This window comes from Chrysochloris asiatica, unplaced genomic scaffold (genome assembly GCF_000296735.1).
Source record: "Chrysochloris asiatica unplaced genomic scaffold, ChrAsi1.0 scaffold00069, whole genome shotgun sequence".
NCBI classification, from domain to species: domain Eukaryota; kingdom Metazoa; phylum Chordata; class Mammalia; order Afrosoricida; family Chrysochloridae; genus Chrysochloris; species Chrysochloris asiatica.
The window spans coordinates 10,235,246-10,251,540 of NW_006408587.1; the positions used below are offsets into that span (position 1 = coordinate 10,235,246).

General features: G+C 41.7%; 1 protein-coding gene across 2 annotated transcripts in view; it reads left to right on the forward strand.

Annotated features, from left to right (window-relative positions):
• Nucleotides 1–16,295, forward strand: part of ABCA1 (ATP-binding cassette, sub-family A (ABC1), member 1) — a 125,761-nt gene that overhangs the window by 85,201 nt on the left and 24,265 nt on the right. For both annotated transcript variants that reach the window (XM_006864701.1, XM_006864702.1), the window contains exons 22-30: nucleotides 833–1,053; nucleotides 2,251–2,323; nucleotides 3,260–3,462; nucleotides 5,164–5,212; nucleotides 5,408–5,521; nucleotides 6,427–6,575; nucleotides 10,938–11,062; nucleotides 12,401–12,499; nucleotides 15,242–15,431. In XM_006864701.1, the coding sequence (XP_006864763.1) occupies nucleotides 833–1,053; nucleotides 2,251–2,323; nucleotides 3,260–3,462; nucleotides 5,164–5,212; nucleotides 5,408–5,521; nucleotides 6,427–6,575; nucleotides 10,938–11,062; nucleotides 12,401–12,499; nucleotides 15,242–15,431 (1,223 nt within the window). The remainder of the gene's footprint in view (nucleotides 1–832; nucleotides 1,054–2,250; nucleotides 2,324–3,259; nucleotides 3,463–5,163; nucleotides 5,213–5,407; nucleotides 5,522–6,426; nucleotides 6,576–10,937; nucleotides 11,063–12,400; nucleotides 12,500–15,241; nucleotides 15,432–16,295) is intronic.

Consider the following 16,295-nt stretch of genomic DNA (forward strand, 5'->3'; position numbering starts at 1 on the left):
GGCACTAAAAACTAGTAGCGTAGTGGTTACGAATCGGGCTGTGAACCTCAAGGTCAGCAGTTCGAAACTACCAGCTTGCTCCGCGGGAGAAAGATGAGGCTTTCTGCTCCCGTAAAGATTTACAGCCTCGGGAAACCCTGTTCAGGGTCACTATGGGTCGGAACCGACTTGTCGGCACTTAACAACGACAAAAATTTACACTCATTATTTTGGGATCTGCCAAAGAAGAAACAAGGCATAGAACTTAACATGTGTGCATTATAATCATGTGCCCTTCCAGCCTGAGATCCTGAGAGCAGAGGCTATGTTTATCCCGCTATCCCCAACATAGTGCACTTGTGTTTGTTGAAAGAGTGGGCGAATAAATGAATGGATGGAAATTGTTGTTGTTACGTGCCTTCCAGTCACTTCTGACTCATAGCTACCCTGTATAGGGTTTCCAAGGAAGAACTGGTGAGCTTGCAGTTCTAGTCGACTTTACAGTCCAGTGCATTAGCTTATAGCACTGCACCACTGGTATATATAGTATGAGGAGCTGTTCCTGAGACTTTGAGAAAGTCACTTAATTTACCTCACTTTCCTTATTTGTAAGACTGCTTGCCTCATAGAGGATTAAGATCAATGAAAATGCATGTAAACTACATAGCGCAGTGTTTGGCATAGAGCAAGTTCCCAAATAAATGCTGCTGTTCTTATTTCACACAAGGTTGGAGGAAGTTTCCAGGTCCTTTTCTCCCCTGCTCACCTTGTTAATATTTCTGTAGTTGCTACTGCTATTGTCAATGAGAATCAACAGGCCTCATCTGTCCATGTCCTTGTGTTTGCCTGGCAGGCCGTACCATTATTCTCTCCACACACCACATGGATGAAGCTGACATTCTAGGGGACAGGATTGCCATCATTTCCCATGGGAAGCTGTGCTGTGTGGGCTCCTCGCTGTTCCTGAAGAACCAGCTGGGAACAGGCTACTACCTGACTTTGGTCAAGAAGGATGTCGAATCCTCCCTCAGTTCCTGCAGAAATAGCAGCAGCACTGTGTCATACCTGAAAAAGGTGAGTTGCAGACCAGTGCTGGGCTGGTGGTGGGCCTGGGGAGTTAGATTTCACTGGTTGTTCTAGTGTGTCTACCTTTACCCCAGCCTGCCACGCTGAGGCCAGCCATCTCCCTGCTCTGTGGACTCTTTGGAGTTCATTGCATTGTCTCTGTTGAGTCCACTTCCACCCGCAGCCCCAAACAAAGCACGCTGAGTGATGCGAAGGTCTTCAGAGGACTTAATTATGTCAAAGAAAAGAGATTTGACAAGAATTAGGAGCCATGGCCGAATGCCCAGCCATTCTTGCTCATGGCCTCTTTAAATCTTTTTTAAATCTCATTGGTCCTACCTTTTAAACTACAAAACAACAAATAGTGATTAAGCCAGGCATTCATTCTAATAGACTCCAAGCATAAAATAAAATAGTAATGATAGTTCTTTTTTTATAGAATTTTAACATTTACAAAGTGGTTTTTACATCTGTCATCTCACTGAAAACTTAGAGCAATCCTGGGGAGGAGGTATGTAACCCTTAATCCCAGATGAGGGAAGCGAAGCTCAGAGACATTTGGCAGCTTGTTCAAGGTCACTCAGCAGGTAAAGAACAACGGTCATGCCAGGTGTGCTCTCCTATGTGCCAGAGCATGACTGAGGTCTGTCAAGGTGTTAAGCCAGTGACACCACTCTGTCTGTGTGACATTAAAATCCTCTTTCACTGACATCCTAAAATCTCTACATTCCCAACCTTGAACTCCCATCTACTCATTTACATTTAAACAGGCCCCTTGTTACTCAAAGAGTAACGTGGTCTTGTTAAAAATGCAGGAACTTGGGTCCCAAATCAGACCTACTGAGTCAGAACCTACAACTGAACAAGGTCCCTAGGTGACTTGAACACAGTAAGCCTGAGACGCACTGAACAAGCCAACTGGGCAGGCCCGAGACAGCAAATGTCTGGTTGCATCCTTCATCACGGGGTGCACCATTCTATTAACAGCTCTGCTTGTCAGCCCCAGGAGGCTAGGCTGCTCACCAAGCAGACCCATGGTGAGCAGTGGCCACGGAAGCCACGCTGCTCAGTTGCATGCCTGATAGGAGAATCTTTTTGCTCTTTCTTATGAGACAGAGCCCCTTGGAAACTCTCTCCAGCAAAGGTGGTGGCAGCTGTACCTTTGCTCGGTCCCTTACACCTTCTCACCTCCTTCTTTGCCATCAGGAGGACAGTGTTTCTCAGAGCAGTTCTGATGCTGGCCTGGGCAGCGACCATGAAAGTGACACGCTGACCATCGGTAAGGACTGTGGGGTTTCTTATTCAGGTGGTGCCTGAGCTACACCCAGTTGGGCAGAGTGGAGGCGGAGGAGGAGAGGTGCAGAGGCTGGTGGTGCTGACTCAAGGTTTGCTGCTGGGCTGGGGCTGGGTGGCTGTGGGAGCAGGTGCCGCTTGGGGGCAGGATTGGCCTAATGCTTGCTGGGGAGTCTGGGGCTTGCTCTGGGAGCTGGCAGGGCGGCAGTTTCCCAGATTGCTGATACATGGGAAGCTTTGGAGGAGCTCTGAAGGGAGTGAGTCTGTCTGGACACTGATGGACTGAGGGCCAAGCCAGTGGGGTGGGATTTGAGCTCAGTACCTAAAGATGGGAAGACAGCCCAAGAGATGAGGCACAAGATTCAGATTTTCCTCAGGAGATGTGTGCTCTAGGCTAGTGTAGCATATGTGTAACAGAAACCTTCACCCAGAAACCTTCACTATTTTTGCCTAGTCCTAAAGGCTGACTTTTTCCAAGAAGATTTCTGCTTTCTTGAACTGCGTGATGAACCTTTTTTGAGGTAGAGGCCGTTTCCTTTAAAAATTTAGGCAAGAGTGAAGACTCTGTTAAGGCTCCTTTGCTCTCATTTCTCATTGATGATATCTGGAGTTGCAACACTAGACATCAAACCATCAGCCTTAGAATGTTATTCACTGGTTGATGCATTCATCCATTTTCATGCATTGAGTACCTACAGTGCATCTGACTATGGTAATACAAAGGTAAACAAGACATAGTTCTTGCCCCCAGGAACTCTCAGGCCAAAGGTCAACATGCAGAATGACCTAACCATCTGGGGCAGGTGTAGTTGAAGAGCAGCATGCTTTTGGAATGCAGGCAAAGGGAGACTGCAGGGACTGGCTGACTCTTGCCTTGTGGCCTCTGACTGGCTGAGCTGTCCTTGTGCTTTCGTCCCTACAGATGTCTCCGCTATCTCCAACCTCATCAGGAAGCATGTGGCCGAGGCCCGGCTGGTGGAAGACATTGGACATGAGCTGACCTACGTGCTGCCCTATGAAGCTGCTAAAGAGGGAGCCTTCGTAGAACTCTTCCATGAGATTGACGACCGGCTCTCAGACCTAGGCATCTCCAGTTATGGCATCTCAGAGACCACCCTGGAAGAAGTAAGTGAAGTGGCTAAGTGTCTGAGTATGGCATTGCCAGCAATCCCAAGGCCAGGCACATAGCCTGCATTACTGCTGGGAACAGGATCACCATGGATCTGCTTATTGCATCCTCAGGTGATTGACGTCTGTGTTATGTTGGAGACCCATACTCTTTAGGGTTGTATTAGGAGATGGCAGAAAATGAAGTATCAAGATTGTTCACTTGTATACTTGTTATGGCCAGGGATCAACTTGACTGTGCATGGGACATGACCGAAATGTATGGAAAATATGTTTGTGTAAGATATGGAGGCTTAGAGTATTTTGTTGTTGCTGTTTTCAAAATAATCATTGTAACCTCATTTGGTCCGCATAGGAAGATGAGAAACTTGACACCCTGAGATACTGGGATTCAGAACCAGGTTTGGGGGACTTCAACACCCACATTCTCTTCATTGTTCAGCAGTGCCTCCCTTTATAGCAGGAGTGGGGTGCCCTTTTTTCTGCCAAAATTTATAACGTCATTAGTAAGTCATACAAAATTATCAACTTAAAAAATTAATTAGCCAGCTATATTTGGTCAAACATTTAATTAACTCACCCTTAATGTGTTGGCTGGAGTCCTGGTGTGGCGCTGTGGGCTAATGCGTCAGACAGCAAAGTTGTTTGAACTGCAAGATCGGTGGTTCAAGCTCATCAGCTGCTCCTTGGAAACCCTATACAGGGTCGCTATGGGTCAGAACCGACTCAACGGCACTTAACAACAACAACAACAATGTGATAGCTGAAAGTGTGGTTGCCTTGGCAGGGCCAGATATTCCCCTGTTTTAGAGACATAGTACCACAGGTTCTTGGGCTGGGAGGGATAGACAAGTTGTCTGGCCCAGTGGGTCCCAAGCCTGACTGTGCAGCAGAACCATCTGAGGCATTGTATAGGCAATAAAATTTTTACAACTCAACTCCAGGGCCTTTGAATCAGAATTTCTGATGGTAGGGCTTGTGGAGTCTGTGTTTATATTGCGTGTTTCCTATTGTTGTTGTTGTTGTTGTTGTTGTTAAGTGCCATCGAGTGTTGTTGTAAGTACTGTTAAATCAATTCCGACTCATAGTGACCCTGTATAGGGTTTCCAAAGAGCCGCTGATGGATTTGAATCGCTGACTTTGCAATCTAGTCTTTTTCTTACAGCGCCAACACTGGGACTCCTGAGTGCTTCCTAGGTGACTTTTATGCATCTAGCCTCGTGGTCTATAGACTAGCGGTCAGTTCAGATTCCCTAGTGTTTGAATCCCTGCCCTAATATCGCTCTTGAACATTTCCAGTGATGGGGAAGTCATTGCCTCCTGCTCACTCCACCTTAAAATAACTTACCACAGCGCTAACCCACTCACAGATCTGAGGCCACAGACTGCAAGTAGCCACTTGACATGTTCCCTGTAGGTTCAGAGCAAATGTCTGCTGCTGCTGTGTCCTCATGTCACAGCTTTAATTTGAAAATGATTATCTGGATTGATAGCTCTCAGCACTGAGGAAGAAATGTTCTCTGGCAAAAGCAGCTTCTCTCCCAAGTGACTCTGACAAAGTGCTATTAATAAATGTGGCTTCTAGTTTCTTTGTCTTAAGGGGCTAACAAGCCATTCAATAATGTAATAACCATGGCAGTGATGGCTTCTTTCATAAGGTCAGTACTTATAATGGTCTTGCCTGCTCTTACTTTTCAGATCTTCCTCAAAGTGGCTGAGGAGAGTGGAGTGGATGCGGAGACCTCAGGTAACCCTCTAGGGGTGGCTGCACACTCTCTGGGAATCGCCCCCTGCAGGCTGCCTGAGATCACCAGTGTTTGTGTTTCCTTTTTGAGTGGTTCTGTTCCAGTCTCGTTTTTAGGGTATAGGTTTACAACAAATGGGAAGGGTTTGTTTCGTTAAATATAAAATTAAATATGGAATTCTTTCCCCTGGCCTTCAGATGGCACTTTGCCAGCAAGACGGAACAGACGGGCCTTTGGGGACAGGCAGAGCTGTCTTCGCCCATTCACAGAAGATGATGCTGTGGACCCCAATGATTCCGACATAGACCCAGGTCCGTTTGGGCAAGATCTGCACACCATTATTTTAGAATGATTTTCTGTGTTCGTCTCATGTGTTTTGTCTTGGTGGTGTTCTTTGGCCAGAATGATAGATCCCTCCAGGACACAGAGGGAAGTAGGAAATAAGAAAAACCACTTTCCCTTTTCTAGAGTTAAATGTATGTCACACTTGAAAGCATCCATTCTCATCACTTCCTTCCTAAGATGCACATGAAAAGATGGCGCCCTCATCCCTTGGAACTCATTTACTTATTCTCTTTTCTGGAGAGTCCCTGTTCCTTATGTACATTAGAGGTTTTAATGGTTGAATAAATATTTGTTGAATGGATGAATGGCTTTGAAAGAGTCAGAGAGATAAATTTGTTTCTATAGTTAATTATACCCTTGGGCTTAGATATTTGGGATGTGTGATTCCCAATGTGTTTGACTGGAATAAAGAGGGGAGGCGCGGAATATTGATATTTCCAAACTATGTCAGTTAGGCATCATTAGTTGAAGACAGGACTTCTGTAACATTTTGAGGAAGTGAATTGTTTCTTGTCCTCCCAGTCATTTGTCATGTGAGTATGCAGCTCTAATGTTCTCCTTGATGGCATTGTCAGTACTTAGCATTTGACATATGTTTACATTTTTTACTAAAAAACATCATAGATGGGAGACAAATGGCCATGGCATGTTCTCCTAAAATGTTTACTTAGACATTGAGGCTGACTTGATTGATCTGAGTAACTTGATATGATACTCAGGTATGTGTGAACACGTCTTTAGTTGTCTCAAGATCCCTTGTATTTTGCTCTTCTCAGACAGGAAGTGAAGGCAGTAGTTTGTGGAGGATGGGGGATGGCAATGTGGAAAATGCTTAAAATGGTAGGCGGCCTTCAGTGTTGGTTTCTTGCAGAATCTAGAGAGACAGACCTGCTCAGCGGGATGGACGGCAAAGGCTCTTACCAAGTGAAAGGCTGGAAACTCACGCAGCAGCAGTTTGTGGCCCTTTTGTGGAAGAGGTTACTGATTGCCAAGAGGAGTCGGAAGGGATTCTTTGCTCAGGTGAGAAGTGATGGTTAAGGCCAGGAATTTGGGCTCCATGAATGGTCTGCTGGCTACGTCACCATTGCTGTTATGAAATGGATGTCGGGGCCCAGATTATCTGTATAAAGAGGCTTGAGAAAGTTTGTGGAAAATTTCCATTATCTTTTCATTCCATTTTTTTTGCAGACTTTTTGAAGCCCTCTCATATTTCTATTCCACTTCTGCTCCTTGTCAGTTATTTATCTGCTGGCAAGTTACTTCTTTGTTCCACAATATCCACATCTGTAAAATGGGGATAATAATAGTATCTGTGAGATAGGGTTGTTGTGAGAGTTACAAAAGAGTGCTTTGGGTGTTAGTTTTAATTGTTTAATTTAATATGTAAACAAGGACAAAGTTTAGACAAACTAGCCAGATAAATTCAACTCTTACACCATGAAAGATGTTATGCCCAGGTGCACTTGACATATTAATTTATTGGAAACTTGATTTTTCTCTGAACTGATGTTTAACTGTAAACTGATAGAAACATTAGCCAGAGAATTATAAATGTAAGCGGCAAAGAGAAGGATAGTTACACTATTGCCTATTTGTCAGAGTTGGCATGAAGATTCACTTGGTTAGGAAAGAGAAATTATTTTACTCTATAAAACCAAGAAGGACAGAGAAAGGTTTATGCAGATTTTTCTGTGTGGACTGTGCAGGTAATAGGAAGAGCATGAGTTTAGAGCAGGCCTTCTGCAATTTGAAGTCTGGCTTTGATAGTCGTTAGCTGTATGACATTGGGAAAGTTACTTAGTCACTCTGAACCTTACTTTGATTATACATTGATAATAATGATTAAGACTACTTGTAGTCTGCAGGATAAACACTGGACTGCTAAGTGCAAGATCAACAGTTCAACCTTTTATACAGGGTCCCTAATGAGTCGGAATTGACTCGACGGCACTTAACAGCAACTTAGAGTTCAGTGAGAATGAAATTAGGTAATTCTCATTACAGTACCGTTCCATAGAGTTACTCATTAAATGGTCATTTTTGCATCAAAACTCTAGAATACTAAAACCAGAGGCATTGTTAGAATCTTCAAGCTTTTTCAGTGCTATGTTTCTCAACAATAAGTGGAAGGAGCTTCAAGTTTACTTAGGAGGCATAAACAAGTTATTTTTTTTGGAGAAGGTACAGGTGGAAAGTTTGAGGAGGTTCAAAGATAATTAAGCTTGCTGAGGCAGGAATAGGAAACTGATTGCTGTTTTCTTCCCATAGTGCCATTACTGTAGAGTTGGTATTATCAGAGTGTGAGGACCGAATAGATCCAATAGTCTCAGTCCTCAAATTACAAATAAAAAACCTGAGGCCAGAAAAGAAATTAATCCATACAGGCACACTTGTAATAGACACAGACCAGAATTTAGTCTCTGGCTCTTAAATGTAATATTCATGGCTGTTGTTGTTGTTGTTTTAAGTGCCATCAAGTCGGTTCCAACCCATAGCAACCCTGAACAGGGTTTCCGAGGCTATAAATCTTCATGGGAGCAGAAAGCCTCATCTGTCTCCCATGGAGTAGCTGGTAGTTTCGAACTGCTGACCTTGGGGTTCGCAGCCCTATTCGTAACCACTGTGCTACCAGAGCTCCTTAATATTCATGGTAACCGCTAAGAAAATACTTACAGAAGTAAGTCACTTCTTACTGATCAGTAACTACCCACTGTCAGTGAGTCAATTTCAATTTATAGTGGCCCTATATAGAGTTTCCAAGGCTGTAAGTCTCTACGGGAGTAGAAAGCCACATCTTTCTCCTGTGAAGCAGCTGATGGATTTGAACTAACAACCTTGTAGTTAGTAGTCAAGTGCTTATCCTGCAATGATTACAGGAAATGTAAATGGACTAAGTGCTCCAATCAAAAGGTAGAAAGTGAAAGAACAGATACAAACAACTCTATGCTGTTTAAAAGAGACATTCTGAAACTCAAGGACACAAAGAACTTGAAAAATGAATGGAAATAATGACCAAAAGAAAACTAAGGTAACAATCTTAATATCAGACGAAGTAGTCTTTAATTCAAAATCTATCAGAAGAGATAAAGTTGGACATCGTATAGTGATGAAAGGGTCAGTAAAATACATGTATCCAACATTGGGGCATCTTAAATATATAAAGCAAACACTGACAGACTGGAAGGGAAAAGTACTTAGCGCCACAGTAATAGTTGGAGACAGATACACTGATTTCAATGTTGGACAGAACATGTAGAAAGATTAACAAGGAAACAGGACCTCAATGGTATTATAAACCAAGTGACTTAACAGATAATACAGAATATTCCACTTCAAAACAGCATAGTAGACATTCTACTCCACAGCACAAGGACCATTCTCCAAGGTAGACCACATTTTGGGTTACAAAACAAATCTTGATACAGTTTAAAAGATTGGAATCTTACAAAGTATTTTCTCTGTCTGCCATGGAGAGACATTAGACAGCAATAACAGAAAATAACTTGGAAAATACACAAACATGTGGAAAGTTAACTGACACATTATTAAACAACCGATAGATTGAAGAAGAAATCAAAAGTGAAATCACAAATTGCTTAAAGTCAAATGAAAATGAAAGCATGACATATCAAAACTAATGGGATGCAGCTAAGACGGTACTCAGAGGCAAAGTTGCAGCAATAAGTTCCTACATAGAAAAGAAGGAAGAGTTCAAACGAACGCCTACTTCAGTAACTCCAGGAACTAGAAAGAGAAGGGCAAACTAAGCCTAAACCTACCAGAAGAAAAGAATAACAAAAGATCAGAGCATAAATAAATAAAATCGAAAGCAGAAAAACAACAGAGAGAATATCACTTAAACTATAAGTTGTTTCTTTGCAAAGGTCAATAAGATTGACAAACCATTAGCTAGACTAACAAAGAAAAGAAAAGATGCAAACAGCCAAAATAAAATGGAAAGAGGCAGCAGTACGCCTGACCAGAAAGAAATAAAGAGACTTAATGATGGAATGTTGTGCAAACTAGATAATCCAGATGAAATGGACAAATTCTTAGGTGTGTGGAAAACCTACCCATACTGACTCAAGAGGAAATAGAAAGTTCTGTAAACCCATAACAAGTGAAGAGATTAGATATAAAACCTTCCAACAATAACAAAAGTAGCCCTGAACCAGATGGTTTTACTGAGGAATTCTATCAAATATTCAAAGAAGAATTGACAGCAATACTATTTAAATTCTTACAAAAGATAGTGAAGGAATTCTATGAAGCAAACATAGCCCCGATACCCATGGCATTCGGTTCCTTGATAGGGTATGGTGGTTTGTTGTTGTTAAGTGCCATCGAGTCAGTTCTTACTCATAATGACGGAGGAACAGCTGGTGGGTTTGAATTGCTTACCCTGTGGTTAGCAGTCAAGTGCTTATTCTACACCACCACACCAAGACTCCATAGTGGTTTAAATTCATGGGTTAATGGGGCAGCCCAGTTAAGAGATTTACTGACACGTTTAGTGCTTCTATTTCACCTTAGTGTACTGCATAGTGCTTGGGGTCGTAAAAGCTTACATGTGGCCATCCAAGGCACAACACTTAGTCTCAGTTCACCTAGGGCAACAGAGGTAGAAGGAAAATCAAGAATAGGAGGACGATATGGAATTGTGTAGCTGATTGTCTTCATGAACAACAGCCTCCTTTGCCATGAGACCAGAAGAACTGAATGGTGCCTGTCTACCATTAGTAAATAGTTTTGATCAAATATTCCATGGAAGAATCTTAATCAAAAGGAGAAAAATGCAGAAGGGAATTTCAAAGTCATATGGACTCCAGACTTTTCGGAAATACGAAGGATGGATGAACCTTTGGAAGGATTGTTCTGAGATAATCTTTAAGCTTTAAGCAACAATATCCCCTGAAGTCTTCTGAAAATTGAGTGATAGTTTAGTTAAAATAGTTAGCAAGCCTGGTCCTGAACATTATGCTCTTTTAAGTACTATGTGTGATTAAATTGACAACAGTCCCTGGAGAGGCTAGGAACTTTAGATAAGGCGGTGATTTTATGTTACCAAGGGAGACACAGCTCAGAAGAGAAAGGTGCGAAGGGTTACACAAGTTGAAGAATATAGTCAGTGTCACTAAATTATACATGTAGAAACTGTTGAGTTGGTGTATATTTTTTTCTGTGTGTATTCTCAACAACACAGTAAAACAAAACAAAACAAAACAAAACAAAAACGTTTTAGGGAAGCTTGAATGTGGACCCAGACTCTTCCGTCCTGTGCTGGTGGGCCCGAGAAGTTAGCTAGCCTCATAGGGACATGGCCTTCTTTCTAACACTTGTCTCTCTTGTGCCGTCTTCCTTCCCTTTTCTTCTCGGTTACAGATTGTGCTGCCAGCTGTGTTTGTGTGCATTGCCCTGGTGTTCAGCTTGATTGTACCACCTTTTGGCAAGTACCCCAGCCTGGAACTTCAGCCCTGGATGTACAGTGAGCAGTACACGTTTGTCAGGTATGTGTGTGTCCTGCACCCAAGGAGAGGGGAGAGCTCAGGGAGATCAAAGGCATTCATTCTGCTGAGGACCAGGGGGAGGTGATGGAATCAAGAATTACAGAGTGGAATATGGGTTTATGGGGTATGACTAAGGTCCCAACGCAGACTAATACTAGATGCAAAGAATAACAGAGAACAAACCTTTAGTGATAGGCCAGTTCTCAGTTGCTTCATTTTTGTCTCTTGTTTACACTGCTGTTGTCAGGGATAGGCTTATGTGTTTTAGGTACAATAATCTGTTCTTGCAAATTTCTGCAATTAAGTTATATTTAGATTTTCATAACTGTGTTTTAACTTTGCAGCTGAGTCATAGGTCTTCCATACATTGTTAAAGCATAACGCCTCCAGGAAGCTAATGCTTTATTTTCTGTGTAGTACAATTCATATATGTATATTTTCTGAGCTTTTAAGTTGTAGATATTAACTAGTGTTTGCTCTTTAGACAAAAAAATATCCCTTGCTTCATAACAAACCAGTACTTCAAACAGAATGACAAAGGACTTCTGGATCTTGTTAGCCAGGGATTTTCTTCAGTTCAAAGATCTGTAGTTAGGAAGTGTGTCAGTGATATTAAGGAGAAGAATTTTGTGTGTGTGTGTGGTCCCTTTTTCTCTAAACCCACATTTCCTTTGTAAACTCATATACCCCAGGTTTACTTTATTCTTTGCTTTTCCAGTTGTTGACCCTTTATTGCCCAGGACTGTGGAACATGGACTTGTTTTGTGCTTACGACCTATGCCCACCCTTGTTTGTGTTATCTGTTTTCCCATGCAAATATTTAGCCAATAGTTTCATCTATATGGGCCCTGGTGTGGCATTATAGGATATGCATTGGACTGCTACCACAAAGTTAGCAGTTGAAACCCAGCAGTCTCTCTTCCGAAACCCTATAAAGGGTCTCTATGAGTTGGAACCTATTCATTGGCACATAGCATATGTGTGTGTGCGTGTATACATATACACATTCTATGTATATGTGTTTGTGTATATACACATACACATGAATATGAGGAGGCCTCACAAAGTCCATGGAAAAATACCTTTATCTTTTAATTCCATTTTTTCCATGAACTTTTTGAAGTCCCCTTGTAGATAATGATTTATTTATACAGTCCCTGATGTGGAGTTCTGATGCCAAATAAATGGCCAGAGTCTGAATTTCTTGTCCATGGATTCTGGACTTTGCTCATTTTATTTTAAGAAAGTGCTTAATAAAGTGTTTAATTGACAAGGACATTTACACCTCAAGGTTCCTGGGTTTCACGACTTAATGAACTACCTCTCATGTTCCTACAGTAACGATGCTCCTGAGGACATGGGCACCCAGAGACTCTTGAATGCCCTTACCACAGAACCTGGCTTTGGAACCCGGTGTATGGAAGGAAATCCAATCCCGTAAGTACCATGCTAGCCATGAGCCTCCTCAGTTCCTGGCTTCTTGTGTTTATTTCCTGGTGTGATTTCAAATACCCTGTATATATCTGCTCTGTACTACATTTTGATGGTCATCAGTTGCCCTTTGAATCAAATATTACTTTTAAAATCATATTTAAAACCAATATAGTAAGTAGCATATTCAAGTCATTTAGGAGCAAACATTTCGTGAGTCTTCTAACATCCTTTGAAGTCAGTTGTTATAGATGTTTGTTTACTGTTTTAGAACATTAATATTTAATCTAAATAGCACTTTACACATACTGATCAGATGCTCTCCTTTTCTCTCCTTCCCATCAACCCAGTAACTAAGTGCAATGACAGGCAGGTCAGCTCATCAAATCCTTTACTTTCAACAGCAAGCTGACATACTATTTTTATCATACTTACCTCCAAAATTCTTTTTTAAAAAGTAGACAGTGTATAAATAAATTCAGAGAAATCCTCATATGATTCTAAATGTGAAGGAACATGAGGAAATTATTGTGAAGAGAGATAAGGAGCTTATCAGAGAGCCCAATCCTAGCCCAAATGGTCCAAGTTTCTCATCTCGGGCAGAATTTTCCGTTGATTTGCAATGATCTTGGGAATTCTGGAGAGTTAGGGAGCTGTTGGATGAATGGAGAAAGCAAATGTGAATTCCAGTTTTTAAAGACAGGAAGATGGTTACCTTTGTAGGTCAAAGACCAAGGAGTATGATAACAATGCATGCAAGATTTGTGAGCAGAGTTTTAAATGGTTAGTTACTGGGTACTTGTTAAAAACCAGATCTGCTGTTGAGTAGATTTCCATTCATGGTGACCTCTGTAAGTTCTTGTTGAATAGTTAGTAAACGTTTGTTAGAACTTACTAAGTGGTGAGTATTGGTTCGAAAGAGCAGGATGAGCACAGTGGGACACAGACATAGTCTGTCTGCATTTCCTAAGATTTTTTTTTTTTTTTAATGAGATTTCTTAGCAACATTTTGGAGGCGAGATAGTAGAATGGAATAAGATGATAATATAACTGGCCATCTGGACCCAGTGGACTCAAGGATTGATGCCAGGCTAGGTAGGATCTGTAGGTCTGAGCTAAGAACTACTGCTTACAGAGCTACCCTGACATCAAAGGGTTCATAGCATTGATGCATCACTGAACATTGGGTGGAGGCAGCCTGAGGAATGGCCTCCCAGAATTCTGCAAACTCTTACTTAAAGTCAAATTTTAACTTTTCAAAAAGTGGTAGAACTGCGAGAAATCTGATTGGAAACCCATCAAATTGTGTCATTTAACCCATGACATTTAACTCTGTCTCAATCTGTTATCTTTTGAAGGTTTCAGAGTGTGAGCTTCAATGGGGCATCATGTGTTACTTAGATCTTTTCATTTAGTGAAGGTGCTTAAAAGAAAGGAACAGAGAGCATTCCACTGTTCATTTGATGTTTTTTTTTTTTTTAACACATGCAAGAATAATATAGAAACTACACTTGACAACAACATGGTCCTGGTGTGGCACTGCAGGATAAGCATTGGACTGCTAACCAAAAGGTTGGCAGTTCAAACCCATGAGCTGCTTCTTTGAAACCCTATACAGGGTTGCTGTGAGTCACAATTGGCTCAATGGCACTTAACCACAACAAATGGTTCTTTAAATTTTAGAACAAGAAAGGATACTAGAAAAGATTTGTTAAAACAAATCATTTTATACTTTTATTTTACCAGCTGAGAAAGTAAGTCCAGAAAGGGAAAGTGACTGAAGATCTCACAATAATTCAGAGCATGAGTCAGGGATAAAGGCCTGTGTTTTGCCTCCTGGGATGATTGCGGATAGCCTAGTATTTCATGCCCCAAGCACTAGACCTGGCACAGACAAGGACTTGTCCCCTAACCCACCCACACACCATACATCCTCTCTTCCACTGCCCCAATTCTCCACTCTCCATCTGACTTCCTATACAGTGATCAAAAATCTAAACCCTTCCCCAGCTTCCATCATCTGGCCACTGCCACGCTGTTGCTTTTCTATTCATCCCTATTTCTCTTAGCCTTCCAGCCACATTACCTTCCTTTGTTCCTTGAATATATAGAAAGCTCATTCCTTTTTAAGACTTTTTGTACCTGCAAACTTTGTTGCCTCTGCTTATAATGCTCTTTCTGTTCAAAGTCGCTGCCTGTCTTTATTCTTCCGATCATTGAAGTCTTAGTTGTAGTATCATCTCCTCAGGGAAGTCTATTCTAGCTAAACTAGCCCACCTTCTTTCCAGTCACTCTTTTCTTATTTTGCTTTATTGTTAACGAAGATCATAGTGTTTGTTTGTTATTTCCTCCATGGGAATGAAAACTCTATGAGAACCAGTACTTTGTCTTGTTCAGCTCAAAGTTTCAAACACATACACTTGTGTTTAGGACATAGTAAAATCCCAGTGAATATTTGTCAAGTGAACAGATAGGTGGTTGGCAGCATGATGTTTAATGGAATTGAATGGTGTTCAGTATATGAGCATTTGGGGCTTGCTTCTTTGAGATCCAGCCTCCTGATCTATAAAATGATGTTGCAGTTAACAAGGCTGTAGTGGGGCCATTCAGATGGAATTGTATTTGTGCTTTCCAAGTGGTGAGGAAATTGATGCATGTTTTTGGCTCTTAGTGATTAATCCTGTGCTCCAGAGAAAATAGATGATTGTCCTCTTAGATGATTCTTTTCTTGAAATCCTCCCTTTGCAGAGATATGCCTTGCTTGGTTGGGGAGGAGGAGTGGACCACTGCTTCAGTTCCCCAGACCATCATGGATCTCTTCCAAAATGGAAACTGGACGTTGGAGAACCCCTCCCCTGCCTGCCAGTGTAGCAGTGACAGAATCAAGAAGATGTTACCCGTGTGTCCCCCAGGGGCAGGGGGGCTGCCTCCTCCACAAGTGAGTCACTTGCAGAGTGTACCTGAGCAGCTTGGGCCTCGGTAGCTTGTGTGTAGGTAGCAGGAAGATAGGAAATATCATGTTAATGGGGTTTGTTTTAGTTTTGATCTTGATTTATGTCATATGGAAAAGCATGTACGTCTTTGAGGGGTGGGAGCTTGGACCATTGTTCCTGTATCAGAAAGGAACTTAGTTTGTCTCTCCATTTTGAAAAGCCAGCCTAGATTACTGATTTATTTGCATTAAAACTGAAGCTAAATACTGTAGGAATTTGGCCTGGCAAAGACACACTGTGGTCTTTCCCATTATAATGATATCTCAGGAGCTGTACCAGGCTGGGACTCTGTAGACCTAACTTCCATCGCTAGTTCTGCCACAAACAAGATGGTGGCCTTGAACAGGCTACTTTATCCTGGGTCTGCATTCTCAGATGAATTAGGGAGATGCGACCAGAAAGCTTTCAGGTCTTGTCAACCTTGACCATTTTAGAGATATGCTGAGTTTGGGAAGGAGTTCTGAGCCAATTTTTCTGAGCATAATTTCAGGGAGAGACTTGTTGGTGTTATCGGTCTGTTTATAAATATAATCATATTTAGGCTGAAGACAAGCAAATTTTAAAGTTGTCCAAATTACATCTTTTTGGAAAAACAGCTAATCAGTTCATCAGTGTAACTAAAGTGAATAAAAGAATTCATTAGATATAGTAAAAATGTTTCTTCCTAAAAGCTTTTTGTGAGTATGTGTGATATTTAGTTGTTTAGGATAATTTTGCGGGGAGGACCTTGGTTTGGCATGGTGAATGGCCAATGCCGATGCTAGCATGAAGCAGGCCTTTGATGGTGGTTAACAGTAATGTGGGAGGGC